Genomic DNA, 22,943 nt, shown 5'->3' on the forward strand with positions numbered 1-22,943 from the left:
CAGCCAGCTGCAGGTGGTGGCACATGTCTGCACTAATGATACGTGTCGCTTTGGATCTGAGGAAATTCTCTCTGGATTCCAACGGCTATCTGATTTGGTGAAGGCTGCCGGTCTTGCTTACGAGATGAAGGCAGAGCTCACCATCTGCAGCGTCGTTGACAGAACCGACTGCGGACCTTTGGTGCAGAGCCGGGTGGAGGGTCTAAATCAGAGGCTCAGACGGTTTTGCAACCGTGTTGGCTGCAGATTGCTTGACTTGTGCCATAGGGTGGTGGGGTTTCGGGTTCCGCTGAATAGGTCAGGAGTTCACTACACTCAGCTGGCGGCTACACGGGTAGCGGAGGCTGTGTGGCGTGGACTGGGCGGTTTTTGAGGTTAGAAGGCCTCAGGAAAGTATGGGGTGGGCTGCAATCTCAAAGGGTGCATGACAAATACAGGATGTGCTTGGATCAAGGAACAGTCGAAATTGTAGCTGTAAATTGTTGTAGCTGTAAATTGTTGTAGCTGTAAATTGTTGTAGTTGTGCTGGGAAAGTCCCTGAGCTTCAAGTGCTAATAGAAAGCACAGAAGCTCAAATCGTTATAGGTACAGAAAGCTGGCTAAAGCCTGAAATTAGTTCTGCAGAAATTTTTACGAAGTCTCACACGGTGTTCAGGAAAGATAGATTAGGCAGAATTGGTGGTGGAGTGTTTGTGTCTGTCAGTAGAGGTTTATCTTGTAGTGAAGTCGAAGTAGATACTCTGTGCGAATTGGTATGGGTGGAGGTTATACTTAACAGTCGAACTAAGTTAATAATTGGCTCCTTCTACCGACCACCAGATTCCGATGATATAGTTGCTGAACAGTTCAGAGAAAATTTGAGTCTCGTAACAAATAAATACCCCACTCATACGGTTATAGTTGGTGGGGACTTCAACCTTCCCTCGATATGTTGGCAAAAATACTTGTTCAAAACCGGTGGTAGGCAGAAAACATCTTCCGAGATTGTCCTAAATGCTTTCACTGAAAATTATTTTGAGCAGTTAGTCCATGAACCCACGCGAATTGTAAATGGTTGCGAAAACACACTTGACCTCTTAGCCACAAACAATCCAGAGCTAATAGAGAGCATCATGACTGATACAGGGATTAGTGATCACAAGTTCATTGTAGCTAGGCTCAATACCGTTTCTTCCAAATCCACCAGAAACAAACGCAAAATAATTTTATTTAAAAAAGTGGATAAAGTGTCACTAGAAGCCTTCCTAAGAGACAATCTCCATTCCTTCCGAACTGACTATGGAAATGTATACGAGATGTGGCTCAAATTCAAAGATATAGTAGCAACAGCAATTGAGAGATTCATACCTCATAAATTGGTGAGATATGGAACTTATCCCCCATGGTACACAAAACATGTCCGAACACTGTTGCAGAGGCAACGGAAAAAGCATGCGAAGTTTAGAAGAACGTGAAATCCCGAAGATTGGCTACAATTTACAGACGTGCGAAATTTGGCACGGACTTCAATGAGAGATGCCTTTAATAGGTTCCACAGCGAAACATTGTCTCGAAATTTGGTAGAAAATCTGAAGAAATTCTGGTCGTATGTAAAGTATACAAGCGGCAAGACGCAATCAATACCTTCGCTGCACAGTGCCGATGGTACTGTTACCGACGAATGTGCCGCTAAAGCAGAGTTATTGAACGCAGTTTTCCGAAATTCCTTCACCAGGGAAGACGAATGGAATATTCCAGAATTTGAAACACGAACAGCTGCTAGCATGAGAACATCCTTCTTGTGCATCGCAGCTAGCTCTTTATTCGCACGAAGTAATGGCCGCTATCGACAGGGGATCTCAAGTTGATTCCATATTTCTAGATTTCCGGAAAGCTTTTGACACTGTTCCTCACAAGTGACTTCTAATCAAGCTGCGGGCCTATGGGGTATCGTCTCAGTTGTGCGACTGGATTCGTGATTTCCTGTCGGGAAGGTCGCAGTTCGTAGTAATAGGCGGCAAATCATAAAGTAAAAATGAAGTGATGTCAGGTGATCTGTGGCATCTCTGCCAAAAGAGCACAATGCTTGTGCACAAACAAGTGTTTTGGAGCATACTGTTCATCATGCATTGTTGTACATGGAGCTCTCAGCAGACCAGCCATATGTGTACACATGTTGACCCAACAACATCGTCAAACATGATCGCAGTGGGCATGGGACCATTGGGATTCAACATTCGATCAATGGAAATGTATTGACTCTTTGCGTGAATCACATTTCTGCTAAACTAGGTTGATGGATGTCTCCACAAACACCATCATCGAGATGAATGGTGGCTTGAAACATGCAGTGGGTCATGGACACAGGCTGGTGAGAGCAATATTATGCTATGGGAGACATTCTCCTGCACTTGCCTGGGACCTATGGTAGTAATCTAAGACATGGTGACACCATCATGGTAAAACCACCTGCATCCCTTCGTGCTTGATGTCTTCCCTGACGGTGATGTCATCTTTCAGCAGAACAATTGTCCTTGTCTCAGAGCCAGAACCATGATACAATGGTTTGATGCACTCACATTGCTGTCTTGGTGAACAAATTCATCTACATCTACATGATTACTCTGCAATTCACATTTATGTGCTAGGCAGAGGGTTCATCGAACCACAATCATACTATCTCTCTACCATTCCACTCCCGAACAGCGCGGGGGGGAAAAACGAACACCTAAACCTTTCTGTTCGGGCTCTGATTTGTCTTATTTTATTTTGATGATCATTCCTACCTATGTGGGTTGGGCTCAAAAAAATATTTTCACATTCGGAAGAGAAACTTGGTGACAGAAATTTCATAAATAGATCTCGCCGCGACGAAAAACGTCTTTGCTTTAATGACTTCCATCCCAACTCGCGTATCGTATCTGCCACACTCTCTCCCCTATTATGTGGTAATACAAAACGAGCTGCCCTTTTTTTGCAGCCTTTCGATGTCCTCCGTCAATCCCACCTGGTAAGGATCCCACACTGCGCAGCAATATTCTAACAGAGGAGGAACGAGTGTAGTGTAAGCTGTCTCTTTAGTGGACTTGTTGCATCTTCTAAGTGTCCTGCCAATGAAACGCAACCTTTGGCTCGCCTTCCCCACAATATCATCTATGTGGTCTTTCCAACTGAAGTTGTTCGTAATTTTTACACCCAGGTACTTAGTTGAATTGACAGCCTTGAGAATTGTACTGTTTATCTAGTAATCAAATTCCAGCGGATTTCTTTTGGAACTCATGTGGATCACCTCCTGGGACCTCTGCTGTTCCTGATCTATATAAATGACCTGGGTGACAATCTGAGCAGTTCTCTTAGGTTGTTCACAGATGATGCTGTAATTTACCGTCTAGTAAGGTCATCCGAAGACCAGTATCAGTTGCAAAGCGATTTAGAAAAGGTTGCTGTATGGTGTGGCAGGTAGCAGTTGATGCTAAATAACGAAAAGTGTGAGGTGATCCACACGAGTTCCAAAAGAAATCCGTTGGAATTCGATTACTCGATAAATAGTACAATTCTCAAGGCTGTCAATTCAACTAAGTACCTGGATGTAAAAATTACGATCAATTTCAGTTGGAAAGACCTCATAGATGATATTGTGGGGAAGGCGAGCCAAAGGTTGCGTTTCATTGGCAGGACACTTAGAAGATGCAACAAGTCCACTAAAGAGACAGCTTACACTACACTCGTTCGTCCTCTGTTAGAATATTGCTGCGCGGTGTGGGATCCTTACCAGGTGGGATTGACGGAGGACATGGAAAGGGTGCAAAAAAGGGCAGCTCCTTTGTATTATCACGTAATAGGCGAGAGAGTGTGGCAGATATGATACGCGAGTTGGGATGGAAGTCATTAAAGCAAAGACGTTTTTCGTCGCGGCGAGATCTATTTATGAAATTTCTGTCACCAAGTTTCTCTTCCGAATGTGAAAATACTTTTTTGAGCCCAACCCACATAGGTAGGAATGATCATCAAAATAAAATAAGAGAAATCAGAGCCCGAACAGAAAGGCTTAGGTGTTCGTTTTTCCCCCCGCGCTGTTCGGGAGTGGAATGGTAGAGAGATAGTATGATTGTGGTTCGATGAACCCTCTGCCTAGCACATAAATGTGAATTGCAGAGTAATCATGTAGATGTAGATGAATTTGTTCACCAAGACAGCAATGTGAGTGCATCAAACCATTGTAACATGGTTCTGGCTCTGAGACAAGGACAATTGTTCTGCTGAAAGATGACATCACCGTCAGGGAAGACATCAAGCACGAAGGGATGCAGGTGGTTTTACCATGATGGTGTCACCATGTCTTAGATTACTACCATAGATCCCAGGCAAGTGCAGGAGAATGTCTCCCATAGCATAATATTGCTCTCACCAGTCTGTGTCCATGACCCACTGCATGTTTCAAGCCACCATTCATCTCGATGATGGTGTTTGTGGAGACATCCATCAACCTAGTTTAGCAGAAATGTGATTCACGCAAAGAGTCAATACATTTCCATTGATCGAAGGTTGAATCCCAATGGTCCCATGCCCACTGCGATCATGTTTGATGATGTTGTTGGGTCAACATGTGTACACATATGGCTGGTCTGCTGAGAGCTCCACGTACAACAATGTACGATGAACAGTATGCTCCAAAACACTTGTTTGTGCACAAGCATTGTGCTCTTTCAGCAGGGATGCCACAAATCACCATCTATACTAGTTTATAGAGCAGACAAGCTTCCGAATGCCATGTTCTGTGAAGATTGGGAGCACCTAGTGCCAATTCCACTGTCCTACTTCCTGTTGATGCTCATGACAGTAGTATGGAATATTTGACCAGCTTTGTGATTTTCGATATACTCACTCGCAGGTACTGAGTAATAATAATTTGCATTTTGTCAGAGTTGCTTCTCTCAATGGACTTCCCCATTTGCAGGGTGACCTCCCATCCGTGTCTGCTCCACTTACATACTTTTGTTGCCATGTCATGTCCCGATATCACCATCAAGTGGCATCCAACGTTGCTGTGAGCATTGATCATAATGTTTTGTCTTATCAGTGTACATGCTCCAAACAAATATTCACTATTTAAGGGATGCTGTGTCCTCGGGTTTCAACATAACAGTATGTAATGGACCAAAAAATAAACCGAGATTAACTGTTGACAAAAATAAATTGAGACAAAATGTTATTCCACTAGTAATCAGTTCCATGACTTTTCAATTCAATATATGGAATGTTGGATTGTCTGCTGAAAGAGAATAGTTTAATTATCAAGAACATAAAATTAAATTCACTTTCCATCGCACTCCCACTTACGCTTTCACTTTTGAGTGTGATGCTGTACCATTTGTGGTCCATAGTAATGAGGTGGGTCGCACATTGCGCTCGTGGTCCATCGTAATAAGGTGGGTCGTGCATTGCGCTTGTGGTCGTGCCTATAAACATCAGCTGCTGGCTCAATATAAACGGCTGGAGGTCGTTGCTGGCTGGTGGTGATGGTTCCAGGCCCCATACATGCTCAGAATTGCTCCTAGCAACCTCACACATAGCAGCTCTGGTGGGGACACATGGATGTGTCCTGTGGCGGCACAGTATTGATATCTGGACATGACTCAGCTTGCTGTTCAGTGGAAGGAGCCAGCCCTATCCTGCACATTCTCAGTGTAGGTAGTTGGATCCAATGTTGCCATTAGCGCTCGGTTTGTTGAAAAGTTGTGCTTCAAGTGTTCACCTTCAGGTAACATTTTGAAAATTAACATAGGCATTTACCCTCTTACAGCCTGTTGAAAACATCACTTTTTTTATCTCCTGTCACTACGGTGTACTGAAGCTTGTGGTCTGTCTTTCTTCTTCTTGCTGCCATTCTGTTTCACACCATAAAATAAGTTCATTCTTTCCTTACACAACACACACAAGATTTTTTGAAATAGCTACAAACTGCTGTGTTGGTCTGCTTGGCCTTCTCACACTCCCTTCCCTCTTCTCTCTTTGCCATGATTTTCCTCTGCTTTCTTTTCCTGGTATTTAGATGAGTTTCCTTCGATTGTGCTATCATTTTATGTGATTTTCTGGTTAACTTCGGCTTCTTCTGTTCGGCATTCTTTGTCCTCTAAATGCTTTTGAAACTGCTGTATCTAACACGATCTGTTTGTTCCCATTTCTCATGATCTTCTGTTATCACAGTGCAGTATATCCTTGTAAGTGCATCTCTATCCTCTATAGTCTTCTTCTCTTTAAATATAACCATTTGCTGCTCTCTTTCGCTCTTCTGAATCTTCACCGTATTTTCGCCAAAGTTAACATGTACTTGATATTCATTCATCCAGTGTGTTCCTAATATGCGAACCACACACAAATTTGGTACTACTAAAGTCTCCATTGTATAGATTTGTTATAGAGTTCTCCCCTTATTTCACTTACACTACTATCCTGTGCTTGTATATCACTTTCTTCTTTCGAACAACCTTCCTGACCTAAATCTGTACTCACTCAGATTTCTTTACTTGTATGTGCAATTGTTTCAGTTTGGTCATGTTTTTGCAGTTCTGCCTCTGATTTGGAAGTTCCTACTTGTTTGACAGTTTCTGATCCCTCATAATTGGCCACACCTCCTTCAAACCTACATAATATTGACAATGATATTTCTTTAAGTTCTTTTCCTTCGACCCCTCATTATCTGTTCAAATTGTTCCTTTGAGTAGCTTTCATTGCATTTCTCACTTCTTTCAACTGTAATGAATAATTCGTAATAGCTGACTCGTAACAGCAGCAATTTGAATGAACATGTAAAATATTTTTCTAACACAGTCTAAAATAAATAAATAAATAAATAAATAAAATAAAAATACGACGGGTTCAATCAACAATTCTATGTCAGCAGGCGAATACAGGGTTATAAATACAAAAGCAAATAGTGGTAATGCAGGAGTAGGTTTAATAATGAATAAAAAAATAGGAGTGCGGGTAAGCTACTACCAACAGCGTAGTGAACGCATTATTGTGGCCAAGATAGACACGAAGACCATGCCTACTACAGTAGTACAAGTTTATATGCCTACTAGCTCTGCAGATGATGAAGAAATTGATGAAATGTATGATGAGATAAAAGAAATTATTCAGGTAGTGAAGGGAGACGAAAATTTAATAGTCATGGGTGACTGGAAGTAGAGAATAGGAAAAGGGAGAGAAGGAAACATAGTGGGTGAATATGAATTGGGGGAGAGAAATGAAAGAGGAAGCCGTCTTGTAGATTTTTACACAGAGCGTAACTTAATCATAGCTAACACTTGGTTCAAGAATCATAAAAGAAGGTTGTATACATGCAAGAATCCTGGAGATACTAGAAGGTATCAGATAGATTATATAATGGTAGGACAGAGATTTAGGAACCAGGTTTTAAATTGTAAGACACTTCCAGGGGCAGATGTGGACTTGGACCACAATCTATTGGTTATGAACTGTAGATTAAAACTGAAGAAACTGCAAAAAGGTGGGAATTTAAGGAGATGGGACCTGGATAAACTGACTAAACCAGAGGTTGTACAGAGTTTCAGGTAGAGCATAAGGGAACAATTGACAGGAATGGGGGAAAGAAATACAGTAGAAGAAGAATGGGTAGCTCTGAGGGATGAAGTAGTGAAGGCAGCAGAGGATCAAGTAGGTAAAAAGACAAGGTCTAGTAGAAATCCTTGGGAAAATATTGAATTTAATTGATGAAAGGAGAAAATATAAAAACGCTGTAAATGAAGCAGGCAAAAAGGAATACAAACGTCTCAAAAATGAGATCGACAGGAAGTGCAAAATGGCTAAGCAGGGATGGCTAGAGGACAAATGTAAGGATATAGAGGCTTATCTCACTAGGGGTAAGATAGACACTACCTACAGGAAAATTAAAGAAACCTTTGGAGAAAAGAGAACCACTTGTATGAATATCAAGAGCTCAGATGCAAACCCAGTTCGAAGCAAAGAAGGGAAAGCAGAAAGGTGGAAGGAGTATATAGAGGGTCTATACAAGGGCGATGTACTTGAGGACAATATTATGGAAAGGGAAGAGGATGTAGATGAAGATGAAAGGGGGGATATGATACTGCGTGAAGAGTTTGACAGAGCACTGAAAGTCGAAACAAGGCCCCGGGAGTAGACAACATTCCATTAGAACTACTGACAGCCTTGGGAGAACCAGTCCTGAGAAAACTCTACCATCTGGTGAGCAAGATGTATGAGACAGGCGAAATACCCTCAGACTTCAAGAAGAATACAATAATTCCAATCCCTAAGAAAGCAGGTGTTGACAGATGTGAAAATTACCGAACTATCAGTTTAATAAGTCACAGCTGCAAAATACTAACACTAATTATTTACAGACGAATGGAAAAACTGGTAGAAGCCGACCTCGGCGAAGATCAGTTTGGATTCCGCAGAAATGTTGGAACACGTGAGGCAATACTGACCCTACGACTTATCTTAGAAAATAGATTAAGAAAAGGCAAACCTACATTTATAGCATTTGTAGACTTAGAGAAAGCTTTTGACGATGTTGACTGGAATACTGTTTCAAATTCTAAAGGTAGCAGGGGTAAAATACAGGGAGCGAAAGGCTATTTACAATTTGTACAGAAACCAGATGGCAGTTATAAGAGTCAAGAGGCATGAAAGGGAAGCAGCTGTTGGGAAGGGAGTGAGACATGTTGTAGCCTGTCCCCAATGTTATTCAATCTGTATATTGAGCAAGTAGTAAAGGAAACAAAAGGAAAATTGGAGTAGGTATTAATATCCATGGAGAAGAAATAAAAACTTTGAGGTTCGCCGCTGACATTGTAATTTTGTCAGAGACAGCAAAGGACTTGGAAGAGCAGTTGAACGGAATGGACAGTGTCTTGAAAGGAGGATATAAGATGAACATCAACAAAAGCAAAACGAGGATAATGGAATGTAGTCGAATAGGGTCGGGTGATGCTGAGGGAATTAGATTAGGAAATGAAACATTTAAAGTAGTAAAAGAGTTTTGCTATTTGGGGAGCAAAATAACTGACAAAGGTCGAAGTAGAGAGGATATAAAATGTAGACTGGCAATGGCAAGGAAAGAGTTTCTGAAGAAGAGAAATTTGTTAATATCGAGTATAGATTTAAGTGTCAGGAAGTCGTTTCTGAAAGTATTTGTATGGAGTGTAGCCATGTATGGAAGTGAAACATGGACAATAAATAGTTTGGACAAGAAGAGAATAGAAGCTTTCGAAATGTGGTGCTACAGAAGAATGCTGAAGATTAGATGGATAGATCACATAACTAATGAGGAGGTATTGAATAGAATTGGGGAGAAGAGGATTTTGTGGCACAACTTGACAAGAAGAAGGGACCAGTTGGTAGGACATGTTCTGAGGCATCAAGGGATCACAAATTTAGCATTGGAGGGCAGCGTGGAGGGTAAAAGTCGTAGAGGGAGACCAAGAGATGAATACACTAAGCAGATTCAGTAGGATGTAGGTTGCAGTAGGTACTGGGAGATGAAGAAGCTTGCACAGGATAGAGTAGCATGGAGAGCTGCATCAAACCAGTCCCAGGACTGAAGACAACAACAACAACAACAACAACAACATGTCAGCAAAACTTGGAAATCTATAGTTTTGTTTCTTGTAACCTTACTTTTCGTTTTCTTCAACTGTTGTTGCACCCTCTTCAATGACGTTCTTTTCATTTCTTTCATCATTTCAATTTTGTGAATACCTTCCATTTCTTCAGTTTGCTGTTAGGAATATGACTCGGCCCAGTGGTCCACTATGCTGCTCTTCCTCTCCTCCTGACAATGGGTCTCATCCTGCCTATTGTCGGTACTTGCTGCCAGATCTGTCACAATCACCTTTTTATTTTTGATATTGTTCTGTCAGTTTATTCTCCCCCGCATGTCTCTTCATCGAAGATTGCCCGGTCACTTGTTGCCACAGGGGAGATATTGTCCCAGGGGAGCAAATACCAAACAATGAATTACTGTGCGTTTCAATCATGTTGGTCATTTATATTAATAGACTCTTGAAACATATATCTATGAAAAATATTTATTATGTATTTACTTGTTCTCCCTCACACAAAGAAGCAAAAACATATACTTATGCTGTTAACTGAAGACTTGTTTCTTTCACAATCTTCTAAAAATGATATTGCTTATTTGGCACTCTGTAAAGCTATTTATACGCATGATTTCTAACCTTTCTTGTTATCTGTTCAATATTGTCATCTATTTTGGACATCTAGCCATTTACTCTTTCTGTGACTGTATCATTTCACTTGGTAGCATCCTCAACAACCATCCGGAACTCTAGCCACCACTCAGCTACATCATAAATAGCAATGCTTTTAATGTGCTGTAATCTGTTCAGTAATTCAGATATACAGTGAGTTGTGACTACTTTCCGTAAAATTATAAGTTATTTCAGAGGCTTTGGACGTCTTTTTTTGTGGATAGTCCTACAGGTTTCTTGCTTCATTTTATTTTTATTATTATGTAAAGTTGCATCTATTTCCAGTATTATTCTGAAAAAATTAACAGCTCAAAAAAATTTTGCACCCCCTCTGTCATGTATGCAGTTGATGTCATTTTTTGATCATAAGCATCTATCTCAATACTCTTGACCACAGCAAAGTGCTATGTACCTGCATAAAAGAAGCAAAAGTAAACTTTCGTTCTAAGTCTCATTCAGTAGAAAGGAGCATATCTTCAGTTGAGTTGGGACACTGCAACTTGTTTCCGCTTTTCATTCTGTCAAAATTCCTTGAAGGGTCGTTTTAAGCTCAGACCATGTATGCATTGTCACTTACAACATGAAGGGTTATGTGTGGGAAATTGCTCTTCAAATTGATGTACTGAACAGCAACTTCAGGCATACAGCCACAACTGTGATACACAAAATATTAAGGAACTGCCTCATGGTGGTTGCATGTGAGGTTTTTGTGGACCAAAATAGTATGACACCACATCCGCAGTATGAATTTGGCCTCTAGGAGTCCATTACAAATGAGGTACAAATCCCTCAGCAGTTGGTGTGTGGAGTAAGTCGATAACAGAACATCAGAACATATGGAACAGAACCTGGATCAATGGTGCCAGGTTCTCTCCATTGACAAATACAGAATTTTTCTGACCAGCAAGGATAGCCATAGAAGTATGTAGAGGCAGGCAGGTACAGACGCCTCTCACAGGCATGCCATACCACAGGTTATCAAGGTAATAAGACAGTGATATGTTGAGCTTGTATTGTGTGTGTTTGTTGGACACTGCTCATTACAGTCAACAGTAATTTGAGAACTGTTCATTATCAGGACAACATCCTCCAATCTACAGTCCAGCCCTAAAGTTAATTTATTGGGAATATATTCATGTTTCAAGGTGATAATGTTCAAGCCCTCTCTGCCCACCCCTGGAACACCTTCCTTGAGGAGGCGGGAATTGACTAAATGGAAAGGTCTACAAAATCTCCAGATATGCTCCCAATTGAGCATGAATTGAACCAGGTGCACCTTAACAGTGTATCGTTGCAGAAGCCCCCCCCCCCCCCTTTTTGACGGTTGTACGATGTCCTGGGTGTGTGTGTGTGGGGGGGGAGGGGGGGTTTCTGTGCCATCTATATGTAGGATAGGCTTGAGCACATCTCAATCACCCGCCTCCCTTAAGTGTAAACCCCCACACATGTTCACAGATACACAGGGGGTGCATAACTTTTGATGAAGTTTTTATCATATATCCTTATAATGTTCCTATTAAAGGCTAGGCAAGAAATATCCAAAATCAATTTGATGCAGTTAATAAGTGACAGTTAAAAGTTCTTGATTAAGAATTTCAGCAGCGTTTGTATTTAACCTTTCTTTAGATTGACTGCATGTGTAGATACCACGTTTTTATAAAATGTTACTGTTGTGCCATATTAACAAGAAAGTACTCATTCAAACACCAATTTTAATCTACACCTACACTTACACCTACATCTGCATCGATACTCCACAAGCTGCTACACAGTGCATGAAAGAGGGTACCGTGTACCACTACTTGTCATTTCCCCTCCTGTTCCACTCACAAATAGAGCGAGGGAAAAACGAATATCTGTACACCTCCGTATGAGCCCTAATTTCTTGTATTTTGCAGCAGTAGAATCATTCGGCAGTCAGCTTTAAATGCTGGTTCTCTAAATTTTCTCAATAGTGTTTCTCGAAGAGAACATCAGCTTGCCTCCAGGGATTCCCTTTTTAGTTCCCAAAGCATCTCCGTAACACTTATACGTTGTTCGAACCTACCAGAAACAAATTTAGCAGTGTGCCTCTGAATTGCTTTAGTGTCTTCCTTCAGTCTGACCTGGTACGGATCCCAAATGCTTGAGTAGTACTCAAGAATAAGTTGCATCGGCATCTTATATGCGGCCTCCTGTATAGATGAACCACTCTTTCTTAAAATTATCCCAATAAACCAAAGTTGACCATTTGCCTTCCTTACCACAGTTCTCAAATGCTCATTGCACTTCGTATTGCACTATTATCTTCTATAATATCAGTGGAATATTATTGTTCTAGTCTTTGATAGAGATTTTTATTTTTTAGCCTCCTTGCTTCTATTTTCAGTGTTTGTAACAAACAATGTAATACTTAAAACAACTATCCCATTCAGCTTTCTATTGCAAACAGTCTCAATTTTTTCGTGTGTTTGAGTTAATGAGGAAATAAATATTTTGGAGCTGCTGAAACAGTTTTTATCAATATAATTTTTTGTATTGAACTGCTTGTTACTGTAAACTAACAGTACCTTTCTTATTGCAGTAGCAGGAGAGGCAATACTCCTCAATTGTTCCTTAAATCAAGTGAACGTGAATGTGTCATTAAATGACATGATAGGCAAGACGTGCTTTGAGTGGGATATTATCTTGCTGGGTGATGTACTATATGACACAGAGTTTGCACAAAGGCTTCAACCATGGATCAAGAGTCTGCAGAATGCTGGGAAGACAATATTTGTTGGTGATCCAGGACGACATGCAATGAATGTAATTCCAGAAGGAAACTTGCAGTTACTGGCAACATATAGCCTACCACCACAAACAAATCTTGAAAATAGAGGTTTTTCTACAGCATTTGTGTGGAAAATTTTGTAATAAACTACTCTACTGCGGAGAATATGCTGCGTTAATATGTCAGATTTCATTCACAACTGTGAAACACTGTAGTCATTCAATTATTAACAACACACTTGCTGTATGTTGTTTTTTGTAATAAGAGACAATTCTCAAATCATCTTACACATACATGTATGTGGGGCAGAATAAAGGTAAACAGAAATTATCTGTTTTCTCTGATTATGCAAAAGAATAACATTTTCGTGCATGCTTACAAAACCTCATTTACATAAATTAAGAAACATCCATAAAACTACCAAATTACGTGACATAGTGGTTAAGACACTAGACTCATTGGATAGGACTGAGGTTAAAATCTGTGTTCTGCCATCCAGATTTATATTGTCTGTGTTTTCCCTAAATTATTTATGACATGCACTTAAATAGTCCTTTCAAAAAGAATAGGGTCGATTTCCTTTCTTGTCCTTCCTAATGCAAACTTATGCTGTGTCTAGTGACATTGTTAATTGGGCGTTAATCCATACTCTTGCTTCACTTGTAAAATAGAATTTACAGCTGAGAGTATTCTCCTGATCAGGTCCACAAGACTGCAACTTAGGGGCCTACGCCATAAACATTCAAAATAAAAATAAGTCTGTGTTTCAATACTGCTGTGGTGCAAGCCATCTTGTAATTGTAAAAGGTGTACATGGAATTATGTTGTATGTACTTATTTGCTTGAATTTCTCAGTGGGCAGCTGATGTGGCTTTGTCAGCATTCAACTCTCAAGTCCCATAGTCCATAGCATCAAGTTCAAACTGCCTGTTGATGTAACATGTGGCACTTAAGCAGGAAAAACTCCAAAGAATTTTAAAAGAATGCTTAACAGAACCGTCAATAATTATGAAAGGGATCATTGCTACTCACCATATAGAGGGGATGCTGAGTCACAGATAGACACAACAAAAAGTCTATCAGAAAGTAAGCTCACTACCAATAAGGCCTTCATCGGAAATAGACAACACACACGCGCACACACACACACACACACACACACACACACACACACACACACACACGTGAAACTCAGATGCACAGTCCCTGGCTGCTGAGCTCTCAGCAATTTGAACCCTTGAGTGAGTGGGCTGATTTTTGTAACAAGAGTGAGCACACGGTGTGCTATGTGCACATGTAAAGAATACCTGTCTTCATGTTACCAAGGTAAACATGTATGAGCAAAACCTTAGTTTAATTAAATAATGATAAAATAAACTTACATAATGTGTTCTAAAGCAATTTTAATTAAACAATAATGAAATAAACTTTCATTATATCCCTCCGATTTCATGGAAAGGCGTTACCCCACAGTAATGACCAAAGTCTTATACAGTGCAGTGGCACCAGATTCCAGCCAACCACTTATTTGACCATGCATTATCACGTAGACAACTGCCTCACTGTGGGATTGTTTTGCTAGATCATAATGTTGGTCATTTTCTTGCAAGGACGGTAATTTTTTTCTGACCAAGCTTGGAGTTTATTTTATATTACTTCTGTTCTCATGGCTGTATGACAACACAATTTATCACTGTTACCTGAAGCAATAATGAAGGATTAGATATGAGCTAACTAATGTGAAACAATAATGGTGCAAAACAATTTTATTTGTGTTTGGTACACTTTATCAATAAGTGCACCTGCTCGGGGTTAACAATGTTTTTCATTTAGTTACCATTACACAAATCTTCTGGAGATGTAACATGCTTTGAAAAGTGAAATAACTATGGCACTGGTAAGCAAGGCTCAGAAATAGATCTCACATTGCCAAAAAATGAAGAGTGACAGGAGGTCTTTTGTTGACTGTGATTGCATTCCTGAAATCTGTGTGTGTTTTTCTTTTTCTCCAGTAGCATATAGTGCTACCACATTTGCCAGGAATTCGAAATAAGTGGATGACATCCAAGTGAAGTTACAAAAACCAGAGCCGTCCTCCATATGCAGTTCATGCGACATGTTATTACCGCCAGTTGTTCTCTAGTAGCCTTCGTCCACCAGTAACAACAATGTCTTTCACTTGATTTGTATCAGCCTTTTTAGAGTATTAATTGTGCAGCACCACATATCATTACATTTCCTCATCACTCAATTTAACGTAGCAGATGATACGAAAACTATATGACCGACATTGTTACAGATGATGCAAATGCACTAAGAGAAATATTGTCCGAAAGTGTGTACAGAGACAGAGACCACAAAAAAGTTGGAAAATGTTACAAAATACCACAGAAAACATGTTTTGAACCAAAATATGTTTCCTGTGGCAGTGTGTACAAGTCTTAAAGACAATATGGCGGGGGGGAGGCGGGGGGGGGGGGGGGGGGGGGGGGAGAGAATGTGTGTTGCAGCGGTGTATTTCGTTCTTCTTTTAATAGTGCTACTGTGTCTAATTTCAAGACATTTTATCATTATATTTGGAAGAGTCACCCAAATTTAAAGGACTGTTTTGAACTGTGCCTGGTGAACCTACTTTAGCTTATTGCAGTTAGCTGGTGTAGCCAGATTTCTGTTAGTAATATGAGATGTCAGACGCTTTTTAGCCACATGAAGGGAGAAAAACATACACAATGTGCTTTAAGTAAGGGAATATCATCTTGAAGGGGTTTTTAGCCAAAAAAGTCAACTGCTATCCTGTCACCTACTACTTCTAAGCCACACATTTCAGTATCATCTTCTTAAAAATTCGAAGTACTGTGGCGTTCGCTGTTTTATTCAGTGGTTTGGTATGTAACTAATTTGTAAATGAAAATGATAATCTTATTTTATTACAGTGAGTAATTGCTAAATAATCTTTCTCCCGGCTAAAGATTTGGTCAAGTTGCTAAAGAACTCCATGTTAACGTAGTGTTAAAGTGTTGTCTGTAAGTTGTGTGTCACTAAATCACAGTTCATACAACAGATTCTATACAACTATTGATTGTGATGGAAACAGCTATCTTCAGCAAAATGATCATTAAAACCACCGAATATCAGCCGCGCAGACAATTGATAGAGACTTTCTATTGTTAGAGCGAAAGTGTTTGAAATGCTTATTAAACTTTACTTTTGTATTGTGCACTATTTAGACTTCATCAAGCAAACATTTGATTTTTTTCTAAGGAAAACACAGACAAAAAAACGTGATACAAATCGCTATCATCAATGGCTGCGCTCCTTGCAGCGGAAAGAAATAATTAACACAGATAATGCTTACTGAGAGAGGAATTAAAGCTACAAATAATTATTCACTCATATTTATAATAATAATAATGAACTCTATTCTCAAGTAATAATTAACAGATAATTAAAATTTCTTAACAGACCTCAGTTTGATATGGGTCTTGCGTCCTGAACCTACAAAAGCCAACCAACAAATGGTAAAGACAAAGGAAGACAGATGCAGATCATAAAAGGAATTTACAATTATCATTGTCTTTGTATGATACACATTGATATGTGCAATTACATTATAAAATATTAAATAAATAATTAATATTTATCATCGTTTTCACTTTCCCTCCCCCCCCCCTCCTCCCACATGTCGAATAGATAATGTTTATAACTGTTAGAGGCATAATTTCCTCTCGTCGCACTGTAGCGAAAATTTATCTCATGGATGTTGCAGTATCTGTATTCCCCACACAGATTGAAGAATTTGTGTTAAAAGAAGATGTAACAACAACAGAAATTCTCAGGTGTTTTGATGATGATGATGATGATGATGATGATGATGATGATGATGATGATGATGTCGTGTGACGACGGCCTCCCGTTGGGTAGACCGTTCGCCTGGTGCAAGTCTTTCGATTTGACGCCACGTTGGCGAAATGATGATGATTAGGACAACACAACACCCAGTCCCAGAGCGGAGAAAATCTCCGACCCAGCCGGTAATCGAACCTGGGCCCTTAGGATTGACATTCTGTCGTGCTGACCACTCAGCTACTGGGGGCTGACAGGTGTTTTGAAACACTTATGACACACAAGTCACTTTGAGAGACTGAAAAAGATGCTGCTGTAATCTCAAGAATGTGTAAAGCTAGTGAAGCAGCTACCGAGATGCAACTTAAGTGAGATAAGATAGGGTATGTTCTTATGTTCAGAATTGTGCATTATCTTAATCAAAAGTTCCTTGACTTGCTGATGAAAGCCAGTTATATTTTAGGTTTTGGTGATGAATCGCTGAATAAAGTTGGGGGACACACACAAATTGCTGTAAATACAAGATTTTTGGAATGAAGATTAAAAAAAGGGATATCAACAATATACCTTACTTGCTCTCTTCTTGGTCACTCCACAGCTACTGACGTTTTATATTCTTTCATTGATGTGACAAAAGACATACCAAAGGGAAAGATTTTCCAGATGTCGTTGGATGGGCCAAATGTGAATTGGGTATGTGTGAAAGAATATAAAGTACATTCAGCAGAATTGAAACTGCTAGATATTGGATGCTGTGGTCTTCACTACATGCGTAAAGCTTTCGAAGAAACAATCAAGGCAAAACATTGGGACACTCTATTATTTTTTAAAGCTGTGTTTAAGTTGTTCAAGAAAGTCCCAGCATTATATATTCTGTATTCAAACTCCACTAGGTTTCCAAAAAATTTTATTGTTTGAGATGGCTGGAGAATTCCGTAATGAACAAAATAGTGAAATTTCCATATTAGAGAGTAAGTTTGTTTATGATCCATTGCTGCTTCCCAAAATTGCTTTTTACAGGTTGTTAGCCTTGCAATACTGAACATTTCCAAACAAAGTTCCAGATAGATACTCTCTTAACTCCATTTCTCCACACAGCTTTGGTACCTATAGTAAGACAATATTAGAACATTTTATGAAGCCGGAAATATTAGAAAAAAGCACTTCATTCAAGGAAGAAAAAAATCTGTTACCTGCTTAAAACCTATTTCTAGGCTTTGATATCCATAAACCATTAAAGAAAAACCAATTTGGTTTGGCTACATATGTGATGGTCCTATGAAGATGGTAACTACTGGTGTCTGAGTAGGGAATTCTGTGTTACTACCAGTGACAATGATTAGAATGGTCTTGTCCCATCTGAATTTAGTGCACTGGAATCCATTAGGATGGTGCGGTACGTCCATGAAATTAGCTTTTAATACATCAACAAAAATGTAGGCCAAGTCTTCCAACATTGGTCATCAAACTTAATAATGGATCACCCTTAAACTACCTGCTGACACTTTAGAAAATGCTACAAAAATAGAATTAACACTTGAAGAACCAATAAAGGCTTCAAAAATTAGAAAACTGCATTGTGACAGTTTATTTGTTTCATAAATAGTGAATTATCTGAAAATTTCAAAATTTTTGTTTCTCTACCAAATTAATAAATAGACATTTTATATGTTTTAAGTGGGACTTCAGTGTTTCAAGATATCATTGGGACTTGCATAAATGAAACATTTAAAATACATGTATTCTGTAAGAGCACATTACTTGTAATGAAAATAGTGTTCAAAGTGATTTTAGACAGGAAACTGTATTTTGTTATATAAGCATGATTCATTTTAAATAGATTTTTATCAACTTAATATTTTTTTTGTTTGCATGGTCTTTTATCACTATTTTGACCACTTCATCCTGAACCTCCTATAATAACATTGTTTTTCCCAAAAATACAGGTATGTAGGTTAAATACAGGTATGTATAACACTTTAAACTTTTTTATGCTATAAAGTTCCATTCCTTTGTACACAAGGACCATTGCTTACTAATTTATGTAGCGATGTTATATGAGAAAGAAATGAATATTTTCACCAGAAAATTTGTAACACTTACCTGGAATTCTCAGGAATTTTTTTTTACGTTCAAGTAGCCACCCTCTATATGTTCAGCAAACTAGACAATTAGACATTCGTTTCTGTAAGGTTATCATATTCAAATTGTGTTCCTTTATAGTATTCTTCTTCTCATAATTCCATTGTTGATTGGAAGGATTTTGAAGTGATTCTTAAAATAACTGCACACAACATTGTGGAAATAGATTTCCACATTTATTTATGTTTATTAACATTACCACTCATGTTGATGAAAAGCCTGATTATTAGTATTCCCTCATCAGATAAATAATTCACATATGGGCTTGTGCTCTGTCTCCACACAATGGCTGTTCCATGCATACAGCTGTAGTTACATGGATTAGTTATTCACTGCAGACATGAAGATTTTCATAATGAATTTGAAACTTTTCATAATGAATTTAATGATGGGAATAGGAGTCATACAAGAAGGTTAAAGTGCAAATTTATTCCATTTTAGAGGATAAAATAAAAGACAGAAAAAAGTATAGCATTTGTAAACACATCAGACAAGTTGTATAGGTTAAATTACTGGCTTTTGCAACTGTCGTGCAAGTCTTATTAAGACCAAACACATTTCGTTTTATTCTAAAGCTTCTTCAGTGGTCACTGTGACAGTATGGTTTTTCTCTTGAAATTTTCTTTGCTAGATCATGAACAGTCCACACGCATTAACTTGCTGCTATAAGCAGTATTAACTGTTATTGTTACTTATGGTTTTTTTTTTTTTTGTTGGTGTTATGTCATTTTCCTGTTCTTCCACATATGTGTGTTAGAGTTTAGTGCACAGCGCTTTGAATAACATTAAACATGAAACCACTGTAATCTCGCCACTCGTGTTTTTTGGATGTGTCAGCCTTCTGTATCTATTGATAGTGGTGGGAGAGTCTGCTATTTCTCTCTCAAAATAATTGTTGGATACATTAAAGCTGGAAATAAACCACATTGGGTTACTGCATACAAATTAGTAACATCTTTAAAACATTTCAAATTTGAGCCCCTTTAAAAATCATATCCCAAAATACATATATTGGACAATTACCTGAGCCATGAATAATCCCAATGAGTATTGTTAATATTTTCTAATTTTTGCAACAAACAACATTGGAACTTTTGTTCTACATGGTTGTTTTTCAACATTTACTGATATACATTTACATGTCTGGTAGTTCAAACGAGGAAATGTTACTGTTGAAATTAAACCATTTGATTAAATTTTTGTTGATGGGGCAGTGGGGACAACTGTTAGATGTAGTGTCTTGTGCTGGGATCCTTTGTCCTAGGTTCTGTATTCCAGACAAATGAAAAATAGTTGTTCTGAAATATAATTTTAAAAAAATGAGATTCAGCACTGAGTAGATATAAAGAAATTTTAGAGTTGGACGTGAACTCCTTGAACAATGCCTGCTTCAAGAATAACTGAGATGACGAGACGCATGGTTTGTGATTATGTTAACAAAAATGACCATCAGTGAAGATGCTAAATCAAGCAGTAGGGGTGGTATCAAATATGTCAGGATTCAGAGCAATCACAAGTTGATAAAAGCCAGACTTATGTGATTTGATGAGATCCGTGTTAGGACAAGTGGAGAATTTAAGTTCTCAAACAGTAGAACTACCATGTAATATGAGAAGTGAAACAAAATCCAACAATCACCTTTTGGTGTGTGTGTGTGTGTGTGTGTGTGTGTGTGTGTGTGTGTGTGTGTGTGTGTGTGTGTGTGTGCGTGTGTGTGTTACAAAAGATGTGAACATGTTCAATAAAAAACTAAATTGTGATGCCACAGAGTAGAAAAGGGGAAGAAATTAAAATTTTTCTTAAGTTCACACTAGCACAGCCATAGGTGTTCCCAGGCAGAAGGGGTGATACAGTTGTGCACCAGAAAGAAACAACACTGTTAGTGGGTCACGGACAAGAGCACACGTAGCTGCATTGATACAAGTAGCCAGGCACAAGTTACACTTTCAGAAACACGTCCACAAGAGAGAAAGAGAGAGCAAATTATACCCTGCATGCAATAACAGCTATCAGAGACTTGATAGTGCTGTTAAGAGCATGTAACAAATTGTTAAGTAAACAAAGTGGTAAGCGGTCTACTGACAACTAGCAAATAAGCAGGTCATAGTCACTCATCATGAACAGACCATTACATCGTTGCCTCCCACCCATCTCCATAAATACCACAATCCATTTGATCATTAGGATCCATGATGTTTATACTGAAGTACTTGGTTCAATGATTACTATGGTGTAGGGCATCCATGTATCAGATGTTCCAGCATTTCTCATGAACACATAGCTTGCCATTCCCGAGATGGTAATATCCAAGTAACAATGATCTGCCACTTGTGGGACTTCACATTGGCTATCTATCACATTACTAATGGGTAGACTGACTGTCTTCCAACACCAATACATCTCTAACACTGTCATCATTACTGGGTGACAAGCCCATCCGGTGTCTCATTTTCTGATCACCACTGCAGATACTTCCAGGTGCAAGAGCCTACCTGTCCAGTACGGCCAGGAACAGCCGACTTCCAACAGCGCAGTACATCTCAGTGAGTCCCCATTGGTCATCGTCACCTGAAGTGGGATTGACGATGCAGTGTTGGGTCATAATCTCATGCTACGGTTTCATCTGCCAGTTGGCCGCCCATAACATTTTGGCCAAATTTCTGGTGTTTGGTTACCGGCACAACCAAGCTGGCAACAGGAGTCAGCGGAATTCCTCTGTTTTATTGGCACGAGGCCTCAGCCAAGGCTGATGAGAACACAAAGAACAGCAAATCTGAGTAATAAATATTAACTTGCTAATCATGTTTTATTGCTCTCCGAGTTCCGCAAAAACATCGTAGAGGTGTGTCTACTCGGCGCCCCTACAGAATGGAATTTGAGAATATTTTGTATCAAAACATTTACGTTTGAATGGTGGTACAGTGTGGTCCAGCTTGCCAGTGGAAAGCTTCCCTTAAGATAATTTATATCCTATTGATTTCTTGCAATGCTGTAAGGAAATGTTTGTACTTGATATGTCAGATAATTAGATTACATTTGTTAAAAGTTTCGATGGTAAGGTATTGTCATGGGCCAATCAAAATCTTGATCAGTGGGAAAAGAAAAGTTTTTGAGCCAGTTTTGGTCAGAGTCTGAGCAAGCTAGAACCAAGAGTGAATTTTTAATTATGCCTGTTTTCAGAGAGAGAAATGGAACTATGTAGGACTTTTACAGGAATCAGTTAAAGAAATTACTGCACTTAGATAAACTTTTTATAAAATGACCCACATGGATACACTCAAAAGAAATTTGCCAGGAAGATTACAGAGGGATCTAGTTTATGGGTCAGATGAGTTCTTGATGTATACAGATTAGATAGGACTATGGAGAGAATTCATTCACAAAACTTTAGCTATGAGAATTGTCACCATGGCAGCTGTAGACATGAAAATCAAAATGGCAGGGCAAGTGGAAACAGAAGAGACCGAGGCTGCGAAAGAAATGTTGGTGACAGAAATGGAAGCTGGAATTGGAAAAATAGAATGTAAACAAATTGGAGACAGTATAGCAAGGGAGACTGTTCAGAAAACATCAGATTGCCTCAATGAGGAGCCGCAGTTTTTGGATGAACAGATAAAATTACAATGGGACCTCTAACTTTTACTGGAATTCAAATAAGCAAAATAATTGTTACAGAGTTGAATCACACAAGTAGAGCATCAGATGAATCATATAAGCTTCAATAACAAATTTTGGGATAATATGTGGAATAGTTAAGGAATTATCAAGCTCAGGAATGTGTAGAGAAACCAAATTTGGGTGTAGAGGCTATAAGTGATTTTTACAACTAGTATAAAAGTGAAATTGAAACTGATAATGAGGAAAGTGAAATGTACGTAAGCCCTAAATTGGAGGAGGGGAGTTTGTTTGAGGAGAAAGATGATAACTTAGCGAATGATAGTGCTGAGCTACATCAAGTTGTAAGGAGA

The 22,943-nt window shown here is 39.0% G+C and overlaps 1 protein-coding gene across 2 annotated transcripts in view; it reads left to right on the top strand.

Annotated features, from left to right (window-relative positions):
- The window catches only part of LOC126259696 (electron transfer flavoprotein beta subunit lysine methyltransferase-like), a 69,279-nt gene extending 55,959 nt beyond the window's left edge, over positions 1 to 13,320 (top strand). For both annotated transcript variants that reach the window (XM_049956659.1, XM_049956660.1), the window contains exon 4: positions 12,802 to 13,320. In XM_049956659.1, coding sequence (XP_049812616.1) covers positions 12,802 to 13,133 — 332 coding nt within the window. In that variant the 3' untranslated portion in view covers positions 13,134 to 13,320. The remainder of the gene's footprint in view (positions 1 to 12,801) is intronic.
- The last annotated feature ends 9,623 nt before the right edge of the window (positions 13,321 to 22,943 follow it).

Source organism: Schistocerca nitens, chromosome 5 (assembly GCF_023898315.1).
Source record: "Schistocerca nitens isolate TAMUIC-IGC-003100 chromosome 5, iqSchNite1.1, whole genome shotgun sequence".
NCBI lineage: Eukaryota > Metazoa > Arthropoda > Insecta > Orthoptera > Acrididae > Schistocerca > Schistocerca nitens.